The sequence below is a fragment of the Salvia splendens genome, chromosome 3, assembly GCF_004379255.2.
Source record: "Salvia splendens isolate huo1 chromosome 3, SspV2, whole genome shotgun sequence".
Taxonomy (NCBI): Eukaryota; Viridiplantae; Streptophyta; class Magnoliopsida; order Lamiales; family Lamiaceae; genus Salvia; species Salvia splendens.
The window spans coordinates 44,619,046-44,644,131 of NC_056034.1; the positions used below are offsets into that span (position 1 = coordinate 44,619,046).

Genomic DNA, 25,086 nt, shown 5'->3' on the forward strand with positions numbered 1-25,086 from the left:
GCTGGATCTGATTGTGTGTGATTCATTCTATTTATATATAGTACTATGCTTGAATATTTATTACTTCCTTCGTCGATGTTTTGTAAATTAAGTGGAAAGAGAATAAAATAGACACGTGAACAGTAAGTATGAGATAGAACGCATTATGACAAATTAGGACTAGTTTTTCCGAATAGATGAGATCGAAAAGGAACACGTTTCATTTAACAAGGAAACCAACCGGTTAAATGAAAAAATATATAATATACTAAAAAATAAGTGTGTGGTCAAATACTAACTAAGTTACAGTAATAACTAATAACTAATATCAATTTTGTATGTTAAAAAGATCAACACAAAGACATAAATTTATCAATCTTCTTGTGTTGATAAACTCATGTCTTTGTGTTGATATTTAAATTTACATGTTGTATTGATATAATTATGTCTTTATGTTGATACTTTTAATTCACAGAATTGAAAGTTATTAGTTATTACTATAAATTAGTTAAATTAGTTAGCACACTAACGCAACTCTACTAAAATATATGTAAATAGGATAAAATATGAAATTGGAAGGTTGGTTTTAGTGAGAGGAGGAAATGATTTACATACCTTAAAACATAAAAGATTAAAGAGGAATACGGCTCATTTATGGAACAATAATTGATATTTTTCACATTTTTTTAATGTATGTTTTGGACTGAGCTTTTTTTGACAACTTCCATGAAATCATTGCAATTATATATTGGTTGGATAGAGAAAAGGTATGGTCTTTGAAAGGGATTGTCTTGTGATTGTGTAACTAATTTAATATTTATTACATAATATTTTCCCAAGATTTCTAACATAAGCTAACCCAATCCACGCGCTGCTGATGCACGTTCTTCAGAAAGATTTTTATAATTTAATTGCGACAAAAATCAGATTTTATTTAATACCACAATTTTAAGTGGTTTCAAGACTACAAATTTGATCATGAAAACATAATAGACTTTGTTTGTATGTTTAATTTTAGATAGCTTTAGATAGCTTATATAATAGTTATTTTAGATAGCTTTAATTTTAGTAAATAAAGAATTTTGCTTTGTTTTTTTCTAGCCACTAACATTATACTCTACGTACCTTGAAAATGTCGTTACTGATCTGATCATGAAATCTTTTTTTCTTTCGAGTCTTTTATTAATTAATTTGATCCATTTCTTTCGAGGTTGTTTGTCATTAATTAATTTGGTCATATTCATAAAATGTTTCTCTCTTTAATATTTCAAAGATAATTATTTCTTTGGCTCTTAATATCACATATTTTATCCATTAAATTACAAATATATTCATATTATTACAACCAAATTAATTTTCTCGTTTCTTTTCCCTTCTATTATCGGGTAATTATAATTTTTTTGTATATAATAATGTTACATGTATGATATTAGATCTAACATAACTAACATCTAGATTGCACAAAATCCTACAGCAAATGTCTGGGGATTATCACAAACGCTAAAATAATATTCTCAATCTTTATAATTATCACAAAAGCTTATATCTGTACATATAATTAATATTCTGCAAGCTGCATTTCTGTATGATATCTTTGTTAGCTCCAAGAATTAACTTATATATGTGCGTAAAAAAATAATAGATCGATGATAATATATAGTGTAAATAATTAAACAAGTAAAAGGTAACTAAAAAAATCAGTTGCCATGCACCAAATCTAATCGATCTGTTCCACGCATGATTTGTGGGACATATTTTATGAGTTGTATGTGTGGTGGAAAGTGCAGTCTCATTTAATTTACTACTTACTTGGCCACTATGTTTAATTTATTTTATTATTTTAATTTTTATTACATGATTTGCTATGTTTGCATAATATGTTAAAAGATCTAATATTTCTTACTGAATGTAACACCCATCTGAATTCAATATGTTAACATTTTTTTAAAAGTTTTGGAATTTGACGTTTACTCTACATGATCCAGTGAATTCCATTCTCGATCTAGTGAATTCAATTCTCTTGAATATAATATAATTTTAAAATAAGTTTGAAAATATGTGATGCATTAAGCTAAAAATTAAACTATAAAATAAAAAGTCATCATCGTAGGATTATTTATTACTCCCTCCGTCTCATAATAAGAGTCGCACTTTGCCATTTTGGTCCGTCCCACAATAAGAGTCACACTTCATTTTTACCATAAATGGTAAGTAGGTCTCACATTCCACTAACTTACTTCACGAAAAACCGATTCTTAAGCTTACTAGCTCACTGCTTTAGCTGCACAACAAGGAACGAAGTAACTCGACCACCGGGGGGTTCCTATTCTTTTTCGTAGGGGCTTGATTTTGTTAGTGATTTGCAAGTTCGTTTTCATGTAGTTATTGAGTTATGAGCTTAGCAACAAGCTAGCAATTGGTCAAGTCTTCACGTTTCCCAGTCCTTTAATATCTTATTATTACCGCTTCAATAGTCCATTCGGCTTAGGAATGACGGCGTCGATGAAGGTCACATAATGGTTGCTAACTGTATTATAAAACCAATATATAAAAATGGGTCTCATATTCCACTAACTTTTTCAACCTACTATTCTTTACATTTCTTAAAACTCGTGCACACAATAAGAGTGATTCATATTGTTAGAGGGTATTAATTTTTTAAAACAAGCGCAGAAAATAATACGTTTCTTTTATTAATATGAAATTGAAGGAGTATAAGTTTAAACAACCGTGAAGTTGTATCAAATAGTGGTGATAGAGAGCGAAGGGCATTATTTTTTATTATAATAGTATAAATGACTATATCGAAAATTGGTTAATTAATAAATTTAGGGAGCTGTGTTCCAAAATGCGAGTGTTAATAATTAAGGATTGGATGAATCTCACGGTTATTTAAAGTATCGTTGAAATGATTAAATGTCGACATTTGTAACGTCTAAGCTACTAAAACGTGACATTGACATCTCCTACAGTTTTCATGCCTAAATATAAAAATATTAGTTAGGCAGCCTTCGTTATCCCACATTTATTTAATTAAAAACGTATATCACATGAACTATATTTATATAGAACCAAGTCTAGTATGTGATGTTTATTAAGAACCGACCTGCTAATTTTAGGAGAGGATAGCAACACACATACTATAATGATAAAAGCAATTCAGAATTGAAACCACAATAAAAACAACAAAATCAATATATAGACAAATAAACACTATATCTATTGTTACTATAGAAGAAAAAAAGATAAGAATTCAATGCGGTCATAAACATAAAAGTACTTCCAAAAAAATACTTAGTAAATTTTAAAATGAGCTGTTTTGGAGTGAGCTCAAATCAACTAATCTGAAAACCCACTTTACTAAGTTCAAATTTGACGTCCCTCATAATTATTTAACAAATAATCAGTCTACTTTGCCAAGTGTGGATGATCTATATTTATTATACCTACAAAAATGAAGCCTTGAAAATGACTCCACAAATCTAATACTTACCAAAGTTGAATTGACTCAATAAAATACAAAAATGAATGCCAGCTTCTTTATATTTATAATATTACTAAAATAGTTTTATAAAATACTACTCCCTCCGTTCCATAGAAGTGGAGTCATTTTGCAATTTTCGTATGTTCCATAGTAGTGGAGTTGTTTCCATTTTTACTCTCTCTTACTTTATTCTCTCTCCATCTCTCTACCTTTTTCATTTCCTATTTTATTCTTACTTTACTTAACTCACTTTACACAACTTTTTCTAACTCTCCGTGCCGAAAAGAAATGTCTTCACTACTATGGAAGAGAAGGAGAATAAAAAAATATTGCCAAACAATAACGAATGTAATGTAAAGACAAAATTAAACACTATGATATAAATCAAGAAAGGGGGCACCCAGATAAAATCATTGGTAGAGATTATATTTTAAAATTTTTATTTTAAAATATAATTTTGGGTGATTTAGATCAAGACTTTTATAATACTCCGTATTTTACATAAATTTTAGATAATTATTTGAAGACTCTATAAAAAATTGTAGGGGCTTAAGCCCTTTGAGCTCTTCATTTGGGTTCGCTAATAAGGACATCACACATCTTCATATTACACACACTTTTGCTACGTACTTATATTATTAATTACTCCATCATTATTACAATATTACCAAAGGCAGAGAAGGAAACATGGGATTATGTTGGATCAAAATCAGTTTAAGATAAAAGATTTGCACATATAAATAAATGATCAAAACAAGAATGCATCTAAATTCAGAAATGCAGCCCAAATCTTGGCCCTAGGATTAGATAATCTAATGGTCAATAATTAATCAAAAACACGAAAGGTCACAATTAAGCAATTTTAGGTCTTATTATAAGATTTGAGTTTAATGTCATGTTAAGATATTTTAGGTCATCCTTTATAAGAATGACCTAAATATAGACCAACAATGATCTAAAAATGTCCTACGCATGATATTATTCTGCGTTTCTATATTTAATTTTTATATATATGATAAAAAAGAATATCTATTATAGATTGTGGGCACATGCTACAGTCATTACCCCAAAATGTAAGCAAAACAATCTTTCAAAGGATGCTGGTGGCCCTAATTATTTAATTTATTAAACTATTTGATAGTAATATATATACTTGTATGTAATGTATGCACACACAATCACATGGGTGTGTAACACCAAATCACCTTGATCTCATAGTTTATTGCATATAAGATATACTTAGGAGATTCTTAGTTATGGTGAGTACATTGGTCCCAAAAAAAAGATTGGGAAGAGGATCACATTATATTGTTTCCCAACTTTTGATTAAACAATCATACATCCAAGATTCTTCTAGAAGATTGATCAACCGTATTATACCTATCACAATGATTGTGGTGTTTTCTTCATTACTTGATTCTATTTTTGTGATTTTGGTAGTTGCTGAAGATATTGAAGTACATATATAATCATATCTTAATAGTTCAAATGAGTTTATAAGTCTTAAATGAGTATACAATTTTTTATAGTATCGGAAACAAATTTTTTGAAGATTGCGCCAACTATACCTCTCAAGCTCTCAAATGTTCTAACTTTCGAATGAAAAAAAAAGCATATATGGCACAAGTGTTTGTATCCAAGCTTTAAGAGACATAATTTGACTGTATAACTTTAATATAATCTATAAAATGCAATAAATTAAAGAACAAAGATCAAATAATTTTGAAACAATAAAATATATGAGATACAAGATCGTATCATTTAGTATTTCATAATAATAATTATTATTATTTTACTATTTTTAAATATAGCGTTGCGATTGGTTTTTAGAAAATAAGGAATCCAACAATACGGCTCACAAAAGCTTTATTGGCCCAATATGGTTTCAATCTTTTTTTAGTAATAAAGGCCCAAATAAATCCCCTTACGATTGATATCCATTATATAAAGGGCCTATTTATTCTAGTTAAACTAACTTCTAAATACGTGAAAAATAGGAAGATCATTAAAACTTTTGAAAAAAATGCTGTCGTCGAAATAAAATAAAATAAATAACTAAAATTTAAAAAATTAGAGGGAAAGAGGGCTAAATATTGTTTTTTTATCGTGTTCAATAGGAAATAAAGAAATTGTTAATTAAAATTGATTTTTCAGATTTCTTTTAAATAAAATAGTTTTTAAATTCTTTTATCCTAGCTGAGTCGCACGATTACCACAAATGCAGCACGAGGAGCACTAATTAGTCGAGAAGGATGTGCCTTCGTGAATTTACACGCCACGTGTAAGCACGGCGTGCTCCGAGCACACGCTTTGTGTCGTGTGCCTCAATTTTTTCTTGTACTAAGTAAAAATGAAATTAGAAACAAGAATGAATGTGGGAAAATAAATAGAAAAAATAAAAATAAAAATAAAAATAAAAATAAAAATAAAAATAAAAATAAAAATAAAAATAAAAACAGTATGGTTAAGATGATAAAAAAAAATCAAGATAAGGATTTTAAGCCTCACCTTTCGTTTCCAGTTTCCATCTTCCCAGCATAATAACAACATTGTGGAGCCACTGATTTTGCCTTCACTTCAGTTTCAAGGGCTTAATTCGCGAAAGCCCTTTTGCGTTTGGGTAATTCCTCTTAGTATCACTCAATTGATGTTTCACTTCTTTGACTATGTGTTCCTGATTCTATGATCATCATTGTTTAGAGACAATTTTCGTTTTTTCAAGCTCGATTTCAGCTCTTATTTCTGCATATGAGTTCCAGATTTTGGGAACCTTTATTCTTATCTGTTTTCATCCGCTTGAATTTTCAATGTGTTGGTTATTGTGAGTTATGCTACTTTTAATTTGTGTTTTTGTTTGAATTCTTTGAGTTTAGTGGAAGGATTATTGTGTTTAGGGTTTATTTTGATAGGAAAAGAGGGGAAATGGTTGTAGGTGGAGTAGCAATATTCTAGTTTCTCAAAGCTATTTCAGGTTCGAATGTAGAAATTAGAGGCTTTCCTTGTGCTAATACACATCTTTGCTTACGAATGTTACTTGCTATTGATATGTGTGTATGTATATGATTGCATCTGGATTGATATCTGTGCTGGTGATTCATCTGCCTGCCGGTTTTTAATCAACGGTCGAGATTGTGCATCGGTCTTTTATGCTCTACTTCTGGTGTGCCAGGTGATGAATTTGGAGAATGAGTGTTTTTACTGGTGATCACTCCCTCGTGCACTGCAAAATGGCTTCTTTAACCCCGAGCTCCACAAACATTTCACTCACTCAAGCTGTTGCCTTCACAACAAAGAAAAGCAACATCTTGTCTAGACGTAGCATCTTGCGGAATGTCAACAAACACACATTGCCTCTCTCAACATCGATCAGATTGTTTCCCCAGTTTCATATTGGGTGTGTACTAAGGCCCAAGCAGAGGACTCTTGCGGTATATGCTTCTGGTACAGATGTTGCTGTAGAGGAAGCAGATTTGTCTTCAGAAACCAGTGGGGAGTCATCTGCTGTGCCTGAAACAAGTCCTGTTAAGTCTCAACGTTCGAGGCCTGCTAGAAAGAGTGACATGCCGCCTGTGAAGAATGAGGAACTTATTGCAGGAGCAACTTTTACTGGAAAAGTTAGATCTATCCAGCCATTTGGTGCTTTCGTTGATTTTGGTGCTTTTACTGATGGGCTCATTCATGTCTCTCAATTAAGTGATAGCTATGTGAAGGATGTTGCTAGCGTTGTTTCTGTTGGGCAAGAGGTGACAGTGAGATTAGTAGAGGCGAACATGGAAACAGGCCGAATATCCTTGAGCATGCGTGCAGATGACTCCAGCAGGGCTCAACAGCAAAGAGAATCTCCAGGTGGCAGCGATAAATCCAGACCTCCCAGACGGACTGGCCAAAATTCCGATCAGAGAAGAGAAGATTCAAAGAAGTTCTCAAAGTTCGTTAAAGGCCAAGATCTGGAGGGAACCGTCAAAAATCTAACTAGAGCTGGTGCTTTTATTTCTCTTCCTGATGGTGAGGAAGGATTTCTGCCTCAGTCTGAGGAAAACGACGGGGGGTTTGGGACCATTATGGGTGTCACTTCATTGGAAATAGGGCAAGAAGTCAGTGTCCGGGTTTTGCGTCTTTCTAGAGGGAAGGTAACGTTAACCATGAAAAAGGATGAAGATGTTAAGGAGGTGGATTCTAAGCTCCAGGGTACGATGCATACAGCGACTAACCCTTTTGTCCTAGCTTTCCGTAGCAATGAAGCCATTGCTTCCTTTTTAGATGAAAGGGAAAGTGAGAAGCAACAATTTGAGGAAGCAGAAGAAATTGCAAAGGGTACAGATGATGTTACTGACAAAGAAACACCAAACACAGCTGATGATATAAAAGCAGAAGTCGAAGAGAAAAGTGAAGAAACAGACAGCTCCTCCGCCACAGACGATAATGAAGTTACTGCAGCCATCGATACTGAGGAAATTGCAAAGGATGCAGATGATGGAAGTTCACATACTGAAGACCAAGTAACGGACGAACTTTCTCAAACTGAAACTAAAGAGGACAACGATGGTGAGGTATCTGGAGAAGAATCTGTTGTTTCTTCCCAGATTGTTGAAGAAGCTAAAGAGAGTATTGTTGATGATGAAACTATTAAAGATGAGTTAGCTGATACGGAACAGCAACTATCCGGTGTGTTAACTAATCAGACTACACCTGATGTTACTGACGAAGAAACACCAAACGCAGCTGATGATATAAAAGCAGAAGTCGAAGAAAAAAGTGAAGAAACAGACAGCTCTTCTGTCACACAAGATAATGAAGTTACTGCTGTCATCTATCCTGTGGGAAGTGACAGCTCAAGTGCGGAAACTGAGTCCGGGGATCTTGAAGCCAAACCTACAGGTTTGTAGTCAACTTTTTACATACTTCGGATCAATGGACTGGAAATGTTTTCCATCTCAATGCTAAGTTTTAATTGTTATTTTTTTCGTGCAGAAAGTCCTATCACCATCAGTGACAATCTTGGAGCCGATATAGCTGTGAACGGTGTAGAAAACCAAACTTCTGGTGATTCTCAGCCAAATGGAGATGCCTCAAGTTCAAGTGAACAAAGTAGTAATGATTCACCTAAAGAAGCCATAGTAAAAGGTCAGGGTTTCTTCCTTTTACTAAGTTATTCTTGTATATATAACATATTGCCAAATCATTCTTTCCCTTTTTTCTGTTTAAAACTTGTTAAAGGCGAAGTCTTCTTAATATCAAGATCGTCTTTCAGTGAATTTCTTTCTAGTTCGATCTAATAATTTATCTTCTTATGCTGCAATGCAGCTGCTGTACCACCAGCTCTAGTGAAGCAGTTGCGGGAGGAAACAGGCGCAGGAATGATGGACTGCAAAAGAGCTCTTTCCGAGGCTGGAGGAGACATTGAAAAGGCCTACGAGTACCTCCGCAAGAAAGGTTTAGCTAGTGCTGATAAGAAATCCAGTAGGGCCACGGCTGAGGGTAGAATCGGTTCATACATCCACGATAGCAGGATCGGTGTCCTGATAGAGGTGAACTGTGAGACGGATTTTGTTGCTCGAGGCGACATTTTCAAAGAACTAGTTGAGGACTTGGCCATGCAAGTTGCTGCATGCCCTCAAGTACAGTATCTTAGCCCCGAAGATGTATCACAAGAGTTTGTTGATAAGGAGAAAGAGATAGAAATGCAGAAGGAAGATCTGCTGTCGAAGCCAGAGCAGATTAGGTCGAAGATTGTTGAGGGCCGGATAAAGAAGAGGTTGGAAGAGCTTGCGTTACTGGAGCAGCCGTTTATTAAGGATGACAAGGTAGTGGTGAAGGACTGGGTGAAGCAGACCATTGCAACGATCGGAGAGAATATAAAAGTCAAGAGGTTCATCCGCTACAACCTCGGAGAAGGTTTAGAAAAGAAAAGCCAAGACTTTGCTGCAGAGGTGGCTGCCCAGACTGCAGCTAAACCAGTTTCAACTTCTACAATCCCGAAGCCTGCTGCTGCTGAGACGAAAGAAACTATACAGGAGTAAGTATATGTTGTTGCTGCATATTTATCGATAATCATGTAAAATTCTTAGGTAACAACTTTAATTCATAACAGATATTGCTGCAATGGAGCAATAATCTAACATGGTTTGATGGCTTTTTAGGCCTCCGAAGGCTGCAGTTTCTGCCGCGTTGGTTAAACAATTACGCGAGGAAACTGGAGCTGGAATGATGGACTGCAAGAAAGCTCTCTCGGAAACGGGGGGAGACCTTGAGAAGGCGCACGAGTACCTGAGGAAGAAGGGGCTTGCAGCAGCCGACAAAAAGTCAAGCCGGATTGCTGCTGAAGGCAGAATAGGATCCTACATTCACGACTCCCGCATTGGAGTTCTGATTGAAGTGAACTGTGAAACTGACTTTGTTGGCAGGAGTGAAAATTTCAAAGAATTGGTCGAAGATCTGGCGATGCAAGTCGCGGCCTGCCCGCAGGTGCAGTACGTGTCAGTCGAGGACGTCCCAGAAAGCATTGTGGCCAAAGAGAAGGAGCTGGAGATGCAGAGAGAAGACCTTCAGTCCAAACCCGAGAGCATACGAGAGAAGATTGTCGATGGAAGGATCGCGAAGAGGCTCGGAGAGCTGGCTCTTCTCGAGCAAGCCTACATTAAGAATGACACGATGCTCGTGAAGGACCTGGTGAAGCAAACAGTTGCTACGCTCGGGGAGAACATCAAAGTCAGGCGGTTTGCCCGTTTCACTCTTGGGGAGACGCGTGATGCAGTAGCCGAAGAGCAAGCGTGAGACGCGGGGGGGAGAAACGGCACCGGATTAACAGAGAGTGGTTGAGTTTTCTCAGTAGAGCTAACCATCTCTACACTGCAGGTATACTTGATTCTTTTTGCTGGATCAAAAAGCATCTAAAATGTCTGAATTTGAGGGAGAAGGGATTTTACCTTGAATTTTCGTTGTGAAAGTACTAAAATTTTGTAGATTATTTATTTGAAGAAATACATATCATCCTATTGTTTAATGTTCAGTAACACTTTCAAATTTGAGTACTTCAACATGAATATATGTGTTTAGGCCATCCACAACGCCGTTCATATACCGTTCCTATACCGTTCCTATACCGTTCCTTAAACCACTATTTGAGGGCCCCACTGTACTTTTTTACTCCATTCCTTAACTAAGGAACGGAACCTGCAACCCTCCGTTCCTTAACCGTTCCTTAAATTACTATTCATTCAATTTCATTTTTTTTTCAACCCAATTCAATTTAAATAAACACACTTTATTAAAAAACAAACACACTTTATTAAAAAACACACAACATTAAAAAAAAATTTAAACTTTTAGAAAAATAAAAATTGGGGTGGAAATAGAGAGGAATGGATGTGTGTTTGTGATTGAAATGAGTATGAAATATGAGTATTTATAGAGTAAATAAATAAATAAAAAATAAAGAAAAAATACAAAACGGATATAAAAAAACGGTCACATTACCGTTGCAAAAAATTTTTTTTATTAAATTCGAATTTTTTTAAAAAAAATTTAATTATTGCGTCACCGGGACGAAGCCCACTCACGGGGCAGCGAGTGGGCTTCACGCGTCGAATGGGAGGCCGCCACGTCGCCTCGGCGCGTGGCGGAACGTTTCGTTCCGCGTTCTTCCGGAACGGAACGCGGCACGGCATAGGAACGGCATGGGCACGGAATGGCGACGGAACGAAGCCTGCAACGCGTGCCGCCGCGGAACCGTTCCGCCAGAACGGCATAGGAACCGCAACGGCACAGCGTTGCGGGTGCCCTTAGTACTTCAAATTTGGATGATTACCTTTTTACTATAATTATTAAATAATTAAAGAATTCTTTTGAATATAATATACTAATACTGTATACATACATAAAGATATTTTAAATTGTGGTTAATAATTAATTGAAGGTTGCAACACATGACATATCCCACCTAATCTGAACTAAAAAATGGATATCATCATAAGCAGTCAATCTCATGAAATTTAATTGGACTGACTGCCTGTGATGTCACATCATTAATTTTACCTAGGTTCATGTTAATCCATATTACAATAATTAATTAATAAAAATTCCCAGCAAATGATGGAGCCCAATAATCAGCTCCATTCTCACTCCCAAAATCAACTGTGCATGATAATGGAACCAAGCACAGCCCTCTGCTCTTCAAATCCTTCTTCACCTCTTCTTCACATTCCTAATTCACACCACACAATTTAAATTAAAAAATCCCTCATTAATCAGAAAATATTGGTATACATTTATAGATGTATACCTCTTCAGAAACAGCTTTCCTTTTCCTCTGGCTCTCATTCAGAAGCTGTGGATATCATCAAAAGGATAAAATTAATGGTCACAAATTTTTTTATATATATTTAGATTAAAAAATAAATTAAAAAAATGTAGGCAGTAAATAATTATACAAGGTACCTGGCCAGGGTCCTCAGGGAAAAGACAACTCCCACTCTCCCTTTTAACCTGAAATTATAACTTATTAGCCATTACTTAGTTAATTTCCAATTAATTAAGGGTATTAATTATTTGATGTATAACCAAATGAGAACCACATTTAAAAAAAGACTAAGAACCAATAATATACCAACTGGGTTTATTGATCTAATGAGGTCAAAAACATGTAATGAAGCGATATTTTTCAATTAATCTAAATAGAAAATTAAAGGTTGTCATTTTTTTTAACTAAAAAGAATACTCCTATTGATATGTTATATTCTAAAATTGTAAATTAAAGAAAACTATTAATATGATATAGTAGTATATTGATAGTGTGATATACATATATGCTTATAGTAATGCTTATTCAAATATTATAAAGATTTTTGAAATACTATAACAAAATTGTCAAAAATTGCATCTGAATATGAAAAGACTTACAGTTTGTGAGTGGGATCCAGTGGCTAAGTACGGAATGCTTAAGGCCTGCATATTTCAAGGGGGAATAAAGTGATATACTATTTTTCTTGGAAATAACATTAAAACATTTACCAAATTTTATGAAGTTAAAACGTCACCTCAATTTGACGTTGAAGGAATCTAATGTATCCAATTGCTTCCAGCAACACAGAAGCTGTGTCAGTCTGCAAAAAGATTTACAATTTTACATTCACAAAATTCTCTAATTATCTCTCTCCATATATATACAAAAATTTATTAGACTTATGTGAATATTTGTTGCAAATAAATACAAACTTTATATTTATTTCGGCTGAATTTTAATGTTGCAATACGAACCAAAATTTGACCACTTTTTTCAGCAAATTGTCCATATTTATATGATATAAATTAAGATGGAAGAAATGAATGGTTTTCATAAAATAATTAGTACTATAAATAAAAGTGATACATTGTCACTTTGCACCTAATTAACTTCAGAGGATTCAAAAATGTATTGAATGATCCTTCTATCATTAGAAACAATCTATTTTTTCATGAATAATTAGTTTCATTATTTCAATAATTCTTCAATTTAGTCTACTGAATTTATTTACCTTGCCGAATGGGGACACTAGTTGGTGAAGGGCTGTAATCCTGTCCCCCAGTTTTTCTTTCCTCACCTATTTAAAAAAAATAGAAATAAATCAACATCTCAATTTAGAAAAAGGCAACAATAAATTTATTATAAAGTTGTAGAATTAATAATATTTCACCATCACATTCAAAAATATTTCTTTTTTTGTGTGGGACTATATGCTTAATACAAGCAATGGGAATATGCATACATGGAGAAACGACAACCAAAAAATGACAACTTTATTATTCCATAAAATCGAAAAGTTTATCAAAAAACAAAAGCTACCAACAAAAAATAAATTAAACCGGGTGGCTCAAATTAAAATTGATTTATTGATTTTCAGTTACCTTGATGCCAGACTGAGCTGAAGTTGTTGGATTCATCTTCGATTTCTTGGTAGCACCCTTCATAAAAATCTAAATTAACATCAATAAAACATTAAAAATCCAACTTTTAATCAATTTGATACTTTTACAAGTAGATTTATAATTTTGTCACAAAGAAGGGCTACTGAAAAAAAAATATTTGCCAAAATAGTATTTTAATATATCAATATTACTATAAACATAGAGTTTTACTATTGTCAATATTATTTTCTGCGTCCGCCAATAACTATAACTACAATATTTTGATTTTTGAACAAGGATTTATCCGGTGCAGATCTAACCTCAGATGATTTGTTAGAGAAACCGAGCCCGTCGGTGCACATGCCCGTAGATTTTGCCACCGTGGATTCAAGATACGCCGCCGGGTCAATCCCAAGTGCCTTATCCTCTTCTCCACCAAACCCTCTACACATTTAATCAAATCAAAATAATCCATCATGTCACAATATATGAATAACCTAATTTTTCACAAGGTTTTTGAATAAAAAATAGTACTAAAATTGTATAAATCAACAACAAAAATGAATATGATATATTGGATCAATCTTCATCCATGCATCAAGAAAAGAGAGAATACGGTATGATACGTAAACGAAAAATTTTAAAAAGAGAGAGAGAGAGAGAGGTTACAAGACTAGTTGGCTCCATGACTCTGGAAATTCCTGAGAGGGAGGCCACGGCGGGAGCGGCGGGGCTGAGTGATTTTGCAAGCCGCGGGAGGAGGCGGCGGCGGCGGCCATTTGATGCAGAGGAAGAATCCCTTCATTCATATCTCTTTCAGTTACTAAAGAGAAACAAAAGTGAAAAATGAATTGAATCTTTCTCTGATCCCAAAGATTTAAATGAGTTTGCACTTTGCACTCTCCTCTCCAATTCGTCTATTTTACTTTCTCTATGGGCCTTTTATTTTTGTCTTTTCACTTTCGCTTTAACCCCCCTTTTTCTCTTCTTCTTTCGAGCTCTTGACAATGGCCTTGTACAAACTTTTTTAGCTTCTTCTCTCTACTTGATTAAGTATAAGCCAAATCAAGAGAGAGAGAATGAGGAGAGAGAGAGAGCTTGTGGTAAATTTTGATCTCGTAGTGCAAAAGTTGTTACAACCTATATTCATTAAAAACATGAAATATACTCCCACCGTCTCATATTAGTCGCACTTTTCATTTTAGGCAGTAAATTTGCGATTGATTTTTTAGTGTAATTAATTTAGTATTTTAAATATAATGAGTGATTACTAAATAAAGAAACACTTAACTAACATAAATATATTAATTAAATACTCTAATTCTTATTTAAAATAGAAATAGTGTAAGTAGTTTGGGACAAACCGATACAAGTCTTCTATTATTATTATTTTGTTTAGATGTTATAGGGATTTAGCATATCTTTCCATATTGTATCCACATATATTATAAATATGTGTGGAGTCTGTCATTCAACCAATTAATGAATTCAGTATTTCGCCCAACTTGGCTTGAATCACAAAACTCTAATTCTCTATCGCTGCCGACGAGAACCTCTCTCGCGCCCAGCACCCCCTCTGCCGGACGTCTTCGCCGACCCAAACCTCTTGGGCGCTCGACGACCACGGCTTCGGTTTCTTGATTGTGTAGAATTCGAAGGTTAAGGAAGGTTACCCTTAACAACTGGTGCTTTCATCGTGAGCTCACCCTCCACAACACCGATCGAACCATAGCTACGTCGCTGCCCGACGGGAATCCACCCGCGCACAACAACTAGCCACACCGCTGCCCGACGGAATCATTCCGCACACCCTCTACAGCACCACCATCACCACCGCATCTCACCCTCCATATTCTATCAATAAAAAAAGATACCTTCTTCACCAAAAATAAAGTACCACCGATCATTGCCGTGCTTCACTGCCACCATTCAACGTCATCATGTCACGCAATTACACCGGAGTTGGACGGAGGGTTCAAATCAGTAATACGTCGTGCAACTTTCCGGGGACGAGCGAGATTTCCTCCGCCGGACTGGAGAAGATCATGGCCCGATTCGACAAATTGGAGTTCAGGCTGGATTCGACGGATAGACAGGTCGACAATCTGGAGGCGCCGCGCATCCCTGATCTAAAAACCACCCTACATCTCACACCGCTTGGATCCACCTGATTGTCGCCCACGGAAGGGATACTCGCCCATCAGGTACCGCCATCGCGCGCAGGATGCGCAACCTCGACATCACAGCGGCTACGCCGAGAGGGGCCACCTATTTGATCGCAGAGATCAACGAATCCAATTAGGGTTCGATCGCCACCAGTCGAATCCAATTAGGGTTCGATCGCCACCAGGTTCACGCAACGCAGCCGCACCGCTCGACGTACTGGGACCGACCTCACCATCTGGAGGTGGTGCGAGCACCGCGAGGCCAGTCCGCCTGCCACCAGTCCAGCCACACTGTCGATCTGCCACCGCGCTTGATCCTCCCGTCGCGAAACCTGTACTGTCAGCCCGCGCGTGTGACCAATCAGACCCCGTACCAGCCTCCGGGCTCGCCTAACTGTTGGGACCCGTCGGGATTGTGCACGCAGCAGGGATACCCGACAGATGACATATCTTTTGAGAGATTTGGAAGTGATGATCTATGTTGGGGGAGAAGGTCATCTCTCTATCATAATAGGTATATTGAGTGCTCAATGCCAAGTCCAGTGAAGAAGATGAAAGCTACTCCTGGTCTTCGTTGGCTTGGGAGTCGGTGTGAACCAGATTACCCAATTAGTGTTGGAATAAGGGAGCAATAAGGAGATGAAACATCTGATTCCTCGATTTTAGATTAGCATATTCTTGTGTTGAAGCCAGAGTTTTTGACTGCGTTGGTGGTCGTGGTACGGGCGAAGAGGAGTTTGGTGATTTCGAGGACTCCATATTAGAGCCAGCAGCAAAGAAGACCGTGGATCGGGATGCTGACAGTTCGGATATAGGATCTGTATCAAATGTTGCCATTAGATTGCCTATTGAGAAATATGGATCTATGGAACGTAGAGATACCAGCCCCGACGACCAACTAGTTTTATATTGTGAGGATACCTACCTGACGTGCAGCTCCGAAACGAGTAAGGAAAATGAGGAAGATGAATTGTTAGACAATGATGAGGGGGACGATTCTACTGACGAAGGGAAGAAGGTCATCGACTCATCCAATGTTGTTCGAGTGCCATCCAAAAATGATGTTGAGAATTCTTGGGGTGAAATTGAAGGTGTGATGTTGAGAAAACTTTCCAAAGATTCACTGGCTGTTGATGAAAGGAAATTTACATTTGATTCGGTGTTTGATGGCAAGAGTGGTGATCTTCTTGATTCAACACAATGGGAGTTCGAGATAAAGAATGGGGTACAAAATGGATCTGCATTTGCTCGAATACAGCGACCGTGCACATTTACATTTGATCTTGGAGGAGATAAATCGCCAAAGCTTCTTCTTTCAACTCTTCGTTGCTTCGTGGTTTCCACCTTGAGGACAAGGTGGATTTTAACCGTGGGGAAGTTGATACGAGTCTTCTATTATTATTATTTTGTTTAGATATTATAGGGATTTAGCATATCTTTCCATATTGTATCCACATATATTATAAATATGTGTGGAGTCTCTCATTCAACCAATTAATGAAATCAGTATTTCGCCCAACTTGGCTTGAATCACAAAACTCTAATTCTCTATCGCTGCCGACGAGAACCTCTCTCGCGCCCAGCACCCCCTCTGCCGGACGTCTTCGCTGACCCAAACCTCTTGGGCGCTCGACGACCACGGCTTCGGTTTCTTGATTGTGAGGAATTCGAACGTTAAGGAATGCTACCCTTAACACAAACTAAAATTGAAAAGTGCAAATAACATGGGACAGAGGAAGTACTTAATAAACATGTTTGAAAAGAAGTGAATCAGTCCACAATGACGAAGGTTCATGAGCGAAGCCCCGAGACACAAATTGGACTCCCTATATTGCTTATATATATGGAGTAGTACTTTTGTCATTGTAAGTAATATTTGAAATTATAGTGAAATTTTTGAATTAGTATCAATCTCATATGTAGATAAACATCATATGTATCCAGGTTTATTTGACTATATTCGTGATCTCTTGTGATCTCTTGTGATCTCTTGTGGTGATACATGCCCTTGTTGGAATGTGAATCTGAAAAAGGAAGTGAATCAGACGACGATTATGAGATTAAGGAACAGAGCCCCGAGCCACGTAGATTGAGCTTTTCTATGCATGTATTTTCGGCCTAATACGATTCTTAGTCTTACTAGAGTTATGGCTCGGTATATTGTCTATATTTAGTTCTCCTTTTACTATCATATATATTCAAAAATAATGTTATTTCCCTGATTTAACATCGCCCCAAACGTAGATATAATTAATGTGTTTATTATTTATATTTGTGAATATTTATGAGTTTATTTTCTCATTCCCCCTTAACCATAATTATTAATTTATGATGGAGAATATTGAGATGAATAATAAAACAATAAAATTGTAAGATGTAAAATGTTTTGAGAAGCTTTATCTTAGTAAACTTTCTTTTTTGGCCCCTCCTTTATTATGGGTATCCTTTTATGTATTCTTTCTTCCTTTAATGTCCTTTTCTCTTTACTTTAGCCTTTACAACACCGAGTTAAAGTTGGGGAAACTGTGAAACATAATTTGGTAAACAAAAAATATCTTGATACATACATACATGACTTTATTGCACGTCACTTTGGGAATATTGATGTGTATATATGATCAATGATAGTTGTAGTGTATTAAACTACCACATAATTAGATTCATAGTATTTTTATGTTCATACATAATTATTTGCGCATATCAATAAATGTGGTAGCATATTACCATGACATAATTGGCTGAAAAACTATATATAGTGTTTATTTCACAATTTAAAAATTGCCCGACATTGTACCACTATAGGATATATATATATATAGTCGATAGGAAAAAATGTGATTACTTCTCCATCTTCTATTAGGAGTCCTTTTTCAGCATTTAATTTTTAAGTTAAAAAAATTATTAGTGGTATATGTATCTTAATTATTTTGGAATAGTTTAGCCCTAGTTAAAGACTAGAGAAATTAGAAACCATACACATATATAAGTGACATAATAAAATGATGACGTTGTTGTCGAAAGGAATATTTGTTGTTTGGCATTGGGATTAAACATAAATTTAAACGTATTAAGATACATACTATTTTGTCTAGAGTCCATAACTCCAAAATAATTTGTTGTTAATGTAATAATTGTTTAATCAATTCATCAGATTGAAGTATTTATCTAGCCCCATGTAACTGCCTAACCTTAATTTAAGATTTGGCAGCAAATATTAATTTAGTCATTTCAAAATAGATCTTATATTTTTATTGATAATGAACTTTAAAAATTGGAGAATTTTTTACTTTTAGTACCGTATGTATATATAGGATTGTGGCTAAATTGCACAAAACAATAGAAAATATTTTTTATTTTGTTTTTGCTACTCTATATATCTCAGTCATTTTTTCAACCCAAATGACCCGTTTTCATACCACAATAGAAGTTCAAGTTCAATTCATGCATAGGGTTTTACGCGTTTACCTTAAATTATTTATTTATTTCATTTACTAACAAACTAAAATGGCCTATATATGAAAAATACTCCACTAATTTGGCTTTTTAACTTAAAAAAAATGAAGTTGCAATAGACAAAGACAAACTGGCTAGGACGGCACTACACAAATTTCAAGCGATTAAATAATTTAGGGCTTAATTTGGAATCCCAAAACATCACAAGCATATATCAAAGCTTTTTTTTTCTTATGATCACCATTAATTTAATTAATATCATGTCACATCCACAAAAATTAACTTAAATTAACCTCTAGTCTTATCATCTATCCTCATGTAATGACAAAAAAAATAGTCTTTCTAGATGCCTATCAATATTCACGTGCAAAGAATATTTCTGATATAAATTCGAACATCACAAGAATGTTTTCACGATTAATTTACAATAGTTACGCCTGTCTTCGCCAAAATTTAATAGTATTAATTTTGGTATCAAAACCAAACGCAGCTTATACTATATAGTAGGGACGAAATTGATGTTACCTTCATTTAATATAGTTTTAAGCTAACTACAAATATTGGAATTGTTTAATTAATTGTTTTATTTGTAAATCTAACTTTAGTTATGGTTTAAATTAATTGAATCGTTATATATAAGACTATGATTTGTAAGAAGCATTATCTTAATATAAATGAAAATATAAAAATATATGATTACTCTTTTTATATTTTAATTTTTCGAAATTAAACAGTAAAATGGTACTTACTAGAATGTTTTTTATCTCAAAATAATTTTGTGTAAAAAATGATGAAAAATAATTTAATAGTCTTAATCTCAATTCGAATTGATGGAGAAGGTAAATATGTAAAATTATTTTTAAAATAATATAAAATTTTATCATTATATTTATAAATATTTACTAAAATAATACTGACAAATCATATAACTTCATTATTTTATTGCATTTTAATATATTAAACACACCCCCATACTAAAATTATGAAAAGGCACCATACAATGAAATTGCAATCAAAATTTCGAGATCTTTGTTCACACTTTTGACGTATTAATTCGAATTAATTATTCCCAACATTCTCTGACTAACCAATATTTAATTAATAATTAACAGCAATCAGCCCTTAAAACTATAAAGAATTTATTAAACTAATAGCAAAAAATAATGTATGAGCTTCTGCCAAAATCTTTGTCGGATGGCTTCTTGTCTTTATACAACCCACATGTCTTTTATTCCTTCTTTCTTTTTCTATATATGATTTTAAAAAAATAATTATACCTCTCTCATCCTTGTTTCTAATCCCATGGCAAAGACCCAACGTTTTGTTGTTTGTCATTTTTCTCTGTATATATTCCCCACATGTTAATCATATTTCCATTTTTTTTATATGAATTAAGTTGGTGTTATCAATATTATTCAGGTTTTTCAATGATTTTCACTTGGATTAATTAGGCGTTATTTTGAATTTAAACATTATTGATAAGGCATGCACGCGCTTTGGTGTTTTTATTTCTTAGTAATAATGGATACTTTTTCAAGAAAAAGTCAATTATTGTGTGGACAACTTTTATTAGGTATTGGTGTTAATTTCTATCATATGTTAGTGTAGGTGTGTTTAAAATAAAATATAATCTATTTAAATTTTATAAATTAATTATGAGTTTTGAATCATTTTCAGAACTTTGATGTTATAATTTTTAGATATCTTACAATGGGCTTAGGCCCATCAGGATTATCTGCTTAGTCAAATTTACGAAGTAATTCAATGAATGCTTATTACTTAGCAGTCCTAATATTTAATAAACAGCACTAAAATATAATTCGAGCAAAATATTCCTTTAAAACTTAAGTATCAAATTATATCTAAATAAAATACCAATATAATAAACTAATTATTATGTTAATTAACTAATTATTATTGTAATTAAGATGGAATATAATTTTATAAGTAGACCATCTAAACATTGAATTTGTAGAACGAAAAGATGTATACAGTTCATATTAAAGATGCTAAATTAAGTACTTTTAATAATTAAAATTTTAAAATAAATAAAAAATTGAATTAAAATCTTGAATGATACAATAAATAAATTTAATAAATAAATAAAATTTTATAACTAATTTAATGTCAATTTAGAGGGACAAAACAGACGTAGGCCTTTTTTGAAAGGCTATTTAAAATAGCCCAGGAAAATTTGTTGGGCTGCGTCAGAAACAATCATAGACAACTTTAATAATATCGATAATCCACATCTTTTACTTGATATCTACAAATTACAATCATACCATCTCTTATTAATCTCATCCTTTTCATAATAAGAGATTTTATCTTATAGTACTTTTTAATTAGTACACTTTATAATTTTATAGTTTGTATATTCCTATACAGTAATTAACTTTATATGTGAACCAAATTAAATAAATTCAAATTAAATAAATTTTAATAAATTTATTTAATTTGATTAAATTATTAAATTCATTTCATAATTAAATTTAATTAAGAGAAAGGGAGAACGAAAAAAAGAGTCAAAGGAAAAAAGTGGAAAAAACAAAAATAATTAAATGAACAAAGAAAAAACTGAAAATGTGAAAACAATGTTAGGGTTGAATATCGAACCAGTGAAGTGTGTAAAGAATAAGCGTCCATTTTCTCTAGGCTAGCAATAAATTCAACACATCTATACATAGATATTGCTAAAATACATAAAGGCTTTTGGCCTTGGATAAGTTGATTGTATCTTTCACTAAATATTGATGTGATTTGATGTGGATTGAAACTTGACACTTGACACAACACGCTTTTCCAGCCTAAGCATTCTTTTCACATACAAATACATCTCCAACCAAGTTTTTTAGAATTTTTTGTTCATTCCGTTCTTGCAAGCCCGTCAAAGTTACCGATGTCTAGCCGGTTTGAAATGGTTCTACGCGCTAGAATAAAATCAATATATATTTGGGGATAATACGTCAGTTCAAGAGCTCTGACCGAAACGTAATTGTTCTTGTAAAAGCTCGACTCACTTTGTTTTATTATTTTCGTTGAAATTTCTCTAATACTGCCCTAATCATTTTCTTTGACTCTAATTAGAGTTGGCAACTGAGACATGCCAACTTAGCTCAACAAAGCCGGTCCCACCATTGAAATGGAGCGGGCCTGGGCTGGGCTCATGGTTAGGCCATCCACAATAGGAATAGCCTAGCAATAGCCCAGACATAGCCCAGCCACTGCCACATCAGCAGCACTAAAAATCCTCCTGCCACATCATCAAAACAAGCAAATAGCCCAGCAATAGCCCAGTTATAGCCTAGCCACTAATATCCACATCACTATTAACAAATATATACAAAATGAAATAATTAACAATCACACAATATGCGAAATTTAATTTACGAGACATATACGGAAAAAGTTTAATAATACTATTAAAATTTTAAAAAGTACAATAATTTAAAAAGTACATTAATTAAAAAAATACAATAATAAAAAAAGTACATAAATTTTAAAAAAAATAAAATAATAAAAAGGAGTGACAATTCACTCCTCGTCTCCGTCGTCGCCGCCTCCGTCGCTGTCGCCTCCGTCGCCACCATCGCCGTCGTCACCATCGCCGCCGCCACCACCGCCGCCGCTGCCGCCGTCTTCCCTCCGTATCACCTCCAACTCATCCTGCAGGCTCATGAGCAAGGTTTGAAGCACGCTCTTCTCCACGGGATCCGTCGCCACCCGCCATTCGGCCATCGTCTTGATCAACTGAGCGCGCGTTTGGGCGCGAGCGAAGAATTTGAGTTCCCGGGTGGAGTGGCCAAGGGGGGATGCCGACTGGACCTCCTGGGAAGCCCCGACGTTCCCCCTCACCGCCTGCTGAGCGCGCTTGCGCCCAATCGGTCGAGGTCGGCCACCGACCGACCGCGGCGTGGGGAACTCCTGCGTCGTCTCGGGGAGGTCGTGGGAACCACCGCTGCCGCCGATGTAATCGCCGGTGTAGTTCAGTCGTTGCTTCTTCAGCCAGCCAGCGTCGACACCTACTCGAAACTTCTCGGACTCGCTCAGTACAATATAGCAGTTCCAGTAGGTGAAGTCCTTGTATAGCCCCTTCACTGGGAAGGCTTTCCCCGCTATTCTACTGCAGTCATCCTCCGTTTGGCCACTGCTCATCATGCGGAGTGCGTTGGTGTACAAACCCGAAAATCGGGAGACCGCCGCCCTGATTCGGTTCCAGCCCTTCCGGCAATCCTCCCCGTTGCGGGTCCTCCCCTCCGGGCAAAATCTCTTGTAGGCTGCTGCTATCTTGCCCCACATGTTGACGATCCTCTGCTCGTTCGAAACGAGAGGATCGTCGCAAACACTCACCCACGTCTTGCTGAGGGCGACGTTCTCGTCGTCCGTCCACCTCCTCCGTACCTCCTCCTCACCCGGCTGCGACGACTCGCCGACCTTCTTCTTGCCCTTCTTCTTTGGGGCGCCACGCCCCGGCCCTGCCCCCCCTTGACCTACAGTCACCGGAGCTCCGAGAGTATCAAACCCCAAGTCATCTAAGGAGAAACTATCAAACCCCAAGGGCGTTTGGGTCGATGTGTGCGAAGACCCAGTCGAAAAATCAAAACTGGGGCGATAGACATCCCCCGCCGTCGCTGGGGACCCCCAGGAGTCCACTGTGTAGCCGGTACGACCCCCGGAGTCCACTGTGTCGCCGGTGGCCCCCCGGGCATCATCTGCATCCCCGGTGCCCATCCCGTTGGGGTCGGAATACTTGGTGCCCAGCGCGGTATCGGCGGAAACCCCCCCGGCGGACTCCCCCCCGTTGGGGCCCCGGGCATCATCTGCTGCCACGGGTACATGTTGTAGTACCTGGGCACCTGTCCCCATCCACTTCCCACATTGATCGCCGGAGTTTGTGACCCGCTACTTCCGGAACTAGGCTCGTTGTTGAGATCCATTTACCGTTGTTGATCTTGAACAGAAATTAAGATAGAGAGAATACTCGTTAAAACAAGTGGTGCGAATGAAAATGACGAACAAAGCGCGTATATATAGTGTTTCGAAAAAAAAAATTTATTTTTTCGCGCTAGGCGGTGCGCTGGGCGATCCGGGCGCTGCAATAGCGCCGAACGGACCGCCCAGCGCACCGCCCAGCGCCACGCGACCGGCCAGCGCTGCGCGGTTTCTCTCTCCAATCGCCCGCTGGGCGGCTGCAATAGATCGCCCAGCGAACCGCCCAGCGCCGGCACTCGGCTGGGCGGTCGCTGGGCGCCTATTGTGGATGGCCTTAAAACAGGCAAATGATTAGCCCAATTGAGACCCACAACTACTAATTCTATATTTTAATTAATTTAGCTATGATTTCAATATAATTTTGAGTATATTTATCTTGTATTTTTGTATTAATTTATACTATCTCATTCCAATAAAAATAGGGACTTTTGGTACGGGATGAGTGTTAAAGCGAAATTGGTAAAGTAGGAGATTAAAAAAACAATTGGACTATTATTAGTTGAGAATGTGGTCCACCTCGTAAGAGAAAAAAAACTTGTCACAAATGGAAGATGGCTATTTGTGGAAAGGAAAAATGGAAAAAGAAAACTATTTTTATAGCGCGGAAGCAATATTTTTCAACATTTCTCTATATAATTAAATTTTCAAAAAAATAATTGCAATATGATATATTTAAATATCTATATTTTATACTCCCTCCGTCCCTGATTAATTGTCACTCTTTGACCGGGCACATGTTTTAAGAAATGTAAAGAAAAGTTGGTTGAAAAAGCTAGTAGAATTTGGGACCCACTTTTTTATATTGGTTTTATAATAAAATGTGGGTGAAGTGAGACCTACTTACCATTTATGGTAAAAAAGAAGTGTGTCAATTATTGAGGGACAGACCGAAATGGAAAAGAGTGACAATTAATCGAGGATGGAGGGAGTAATATTTAATAAGATAGTATTTCATGTAATTATAAAATCATTCAACAAAATATACTCCACATATGAACTATAATTAAAAATAAAAAATCTTATAAATACAGACTAGTTTAAGGTGGTGTTCAGTTTTCTAGATAAAATAATAAAATATATAATATAGGATTGAGTTGTGAGGATTGAGTTCGGTATACAATCTTGCAAATC

The 25,086-nt window shown here is 35.7% G+C and overlaps 2 protein-coding genes across 3 annotated transcripts; one reads left to right on the plus strand and one right to left on the minus strand.

The window, feature by feature from the left end:
* Window positions 1-5,946: 5,946 nt before the first annotated feature.
* Window positions 5,947-10,466, plus strand: LOC121796298 (polyprotein of EF-Ts, chloroplastic-like). Its single transcript, XM_042195125.1, has 5 exons — window positions 5,947-6,083; window positions 6,633-8,341; window positions 8,435-8,587; window positions 8,768-9,479; window positions 9,604-10,466. The coding sequence occupies exons 2-5, from the start codon at window positions 6,649-6,651 to the stop codon at window positions 10,235-10,237; spliced, it is 3,192 nt and encodes a 1,063-aa protein (XP_042051059.1). The 5' UTR covers window positions 5,947-6,083; window positions 6,633-6,648; the 3' UTR covers window positions 10,238-10,466.
* An 880-nt stretch (window positions 10,467-11,346) lies between these two features.
* LOC121796365 (transcription factor bHLH68-like) lies at window positions 11,347-14,457 on the minus strand. 2 transcript variants are annotated; one of them, XM_042195225.1, is made up of 9 exons: window positions 14,015-14,457; window positions 13,666-13,789; window positions 13,346-13,402; window positions 12,976-13,041; window positions 12,499-12,564; window positions 12,362-12,406; window positions 11,900-11,947; window positions 11,745-11,789; window positions 11,347-11,666 (listed from the first exon to the last, which is right to left on the minus strand). In XM_042195225.1, the coding sequence occupies exons 1-9, from the start codon at window positions 14,152-14,154 to the stop codon at window positions 11,532-11,534; spliced, it is 726 nt and encodes a 241-aa protein (XP_042051159.1). In that variant the 5' UTR covers window positions 14,155-14,457; the 3' UTR covers window positions 11,347-11,531. The 2 variants fall into 2 exon arrangements, with proteins under 2 accessions (XP_042051159.1, XP_042051158.1); XM_042195224.1 differs by having other exon boundaries at window positions 13,346-13,414; window positions 14,015-14,456.
* Window positions 14,458-25,086: the final 10,629 nt, after the last annotated feature.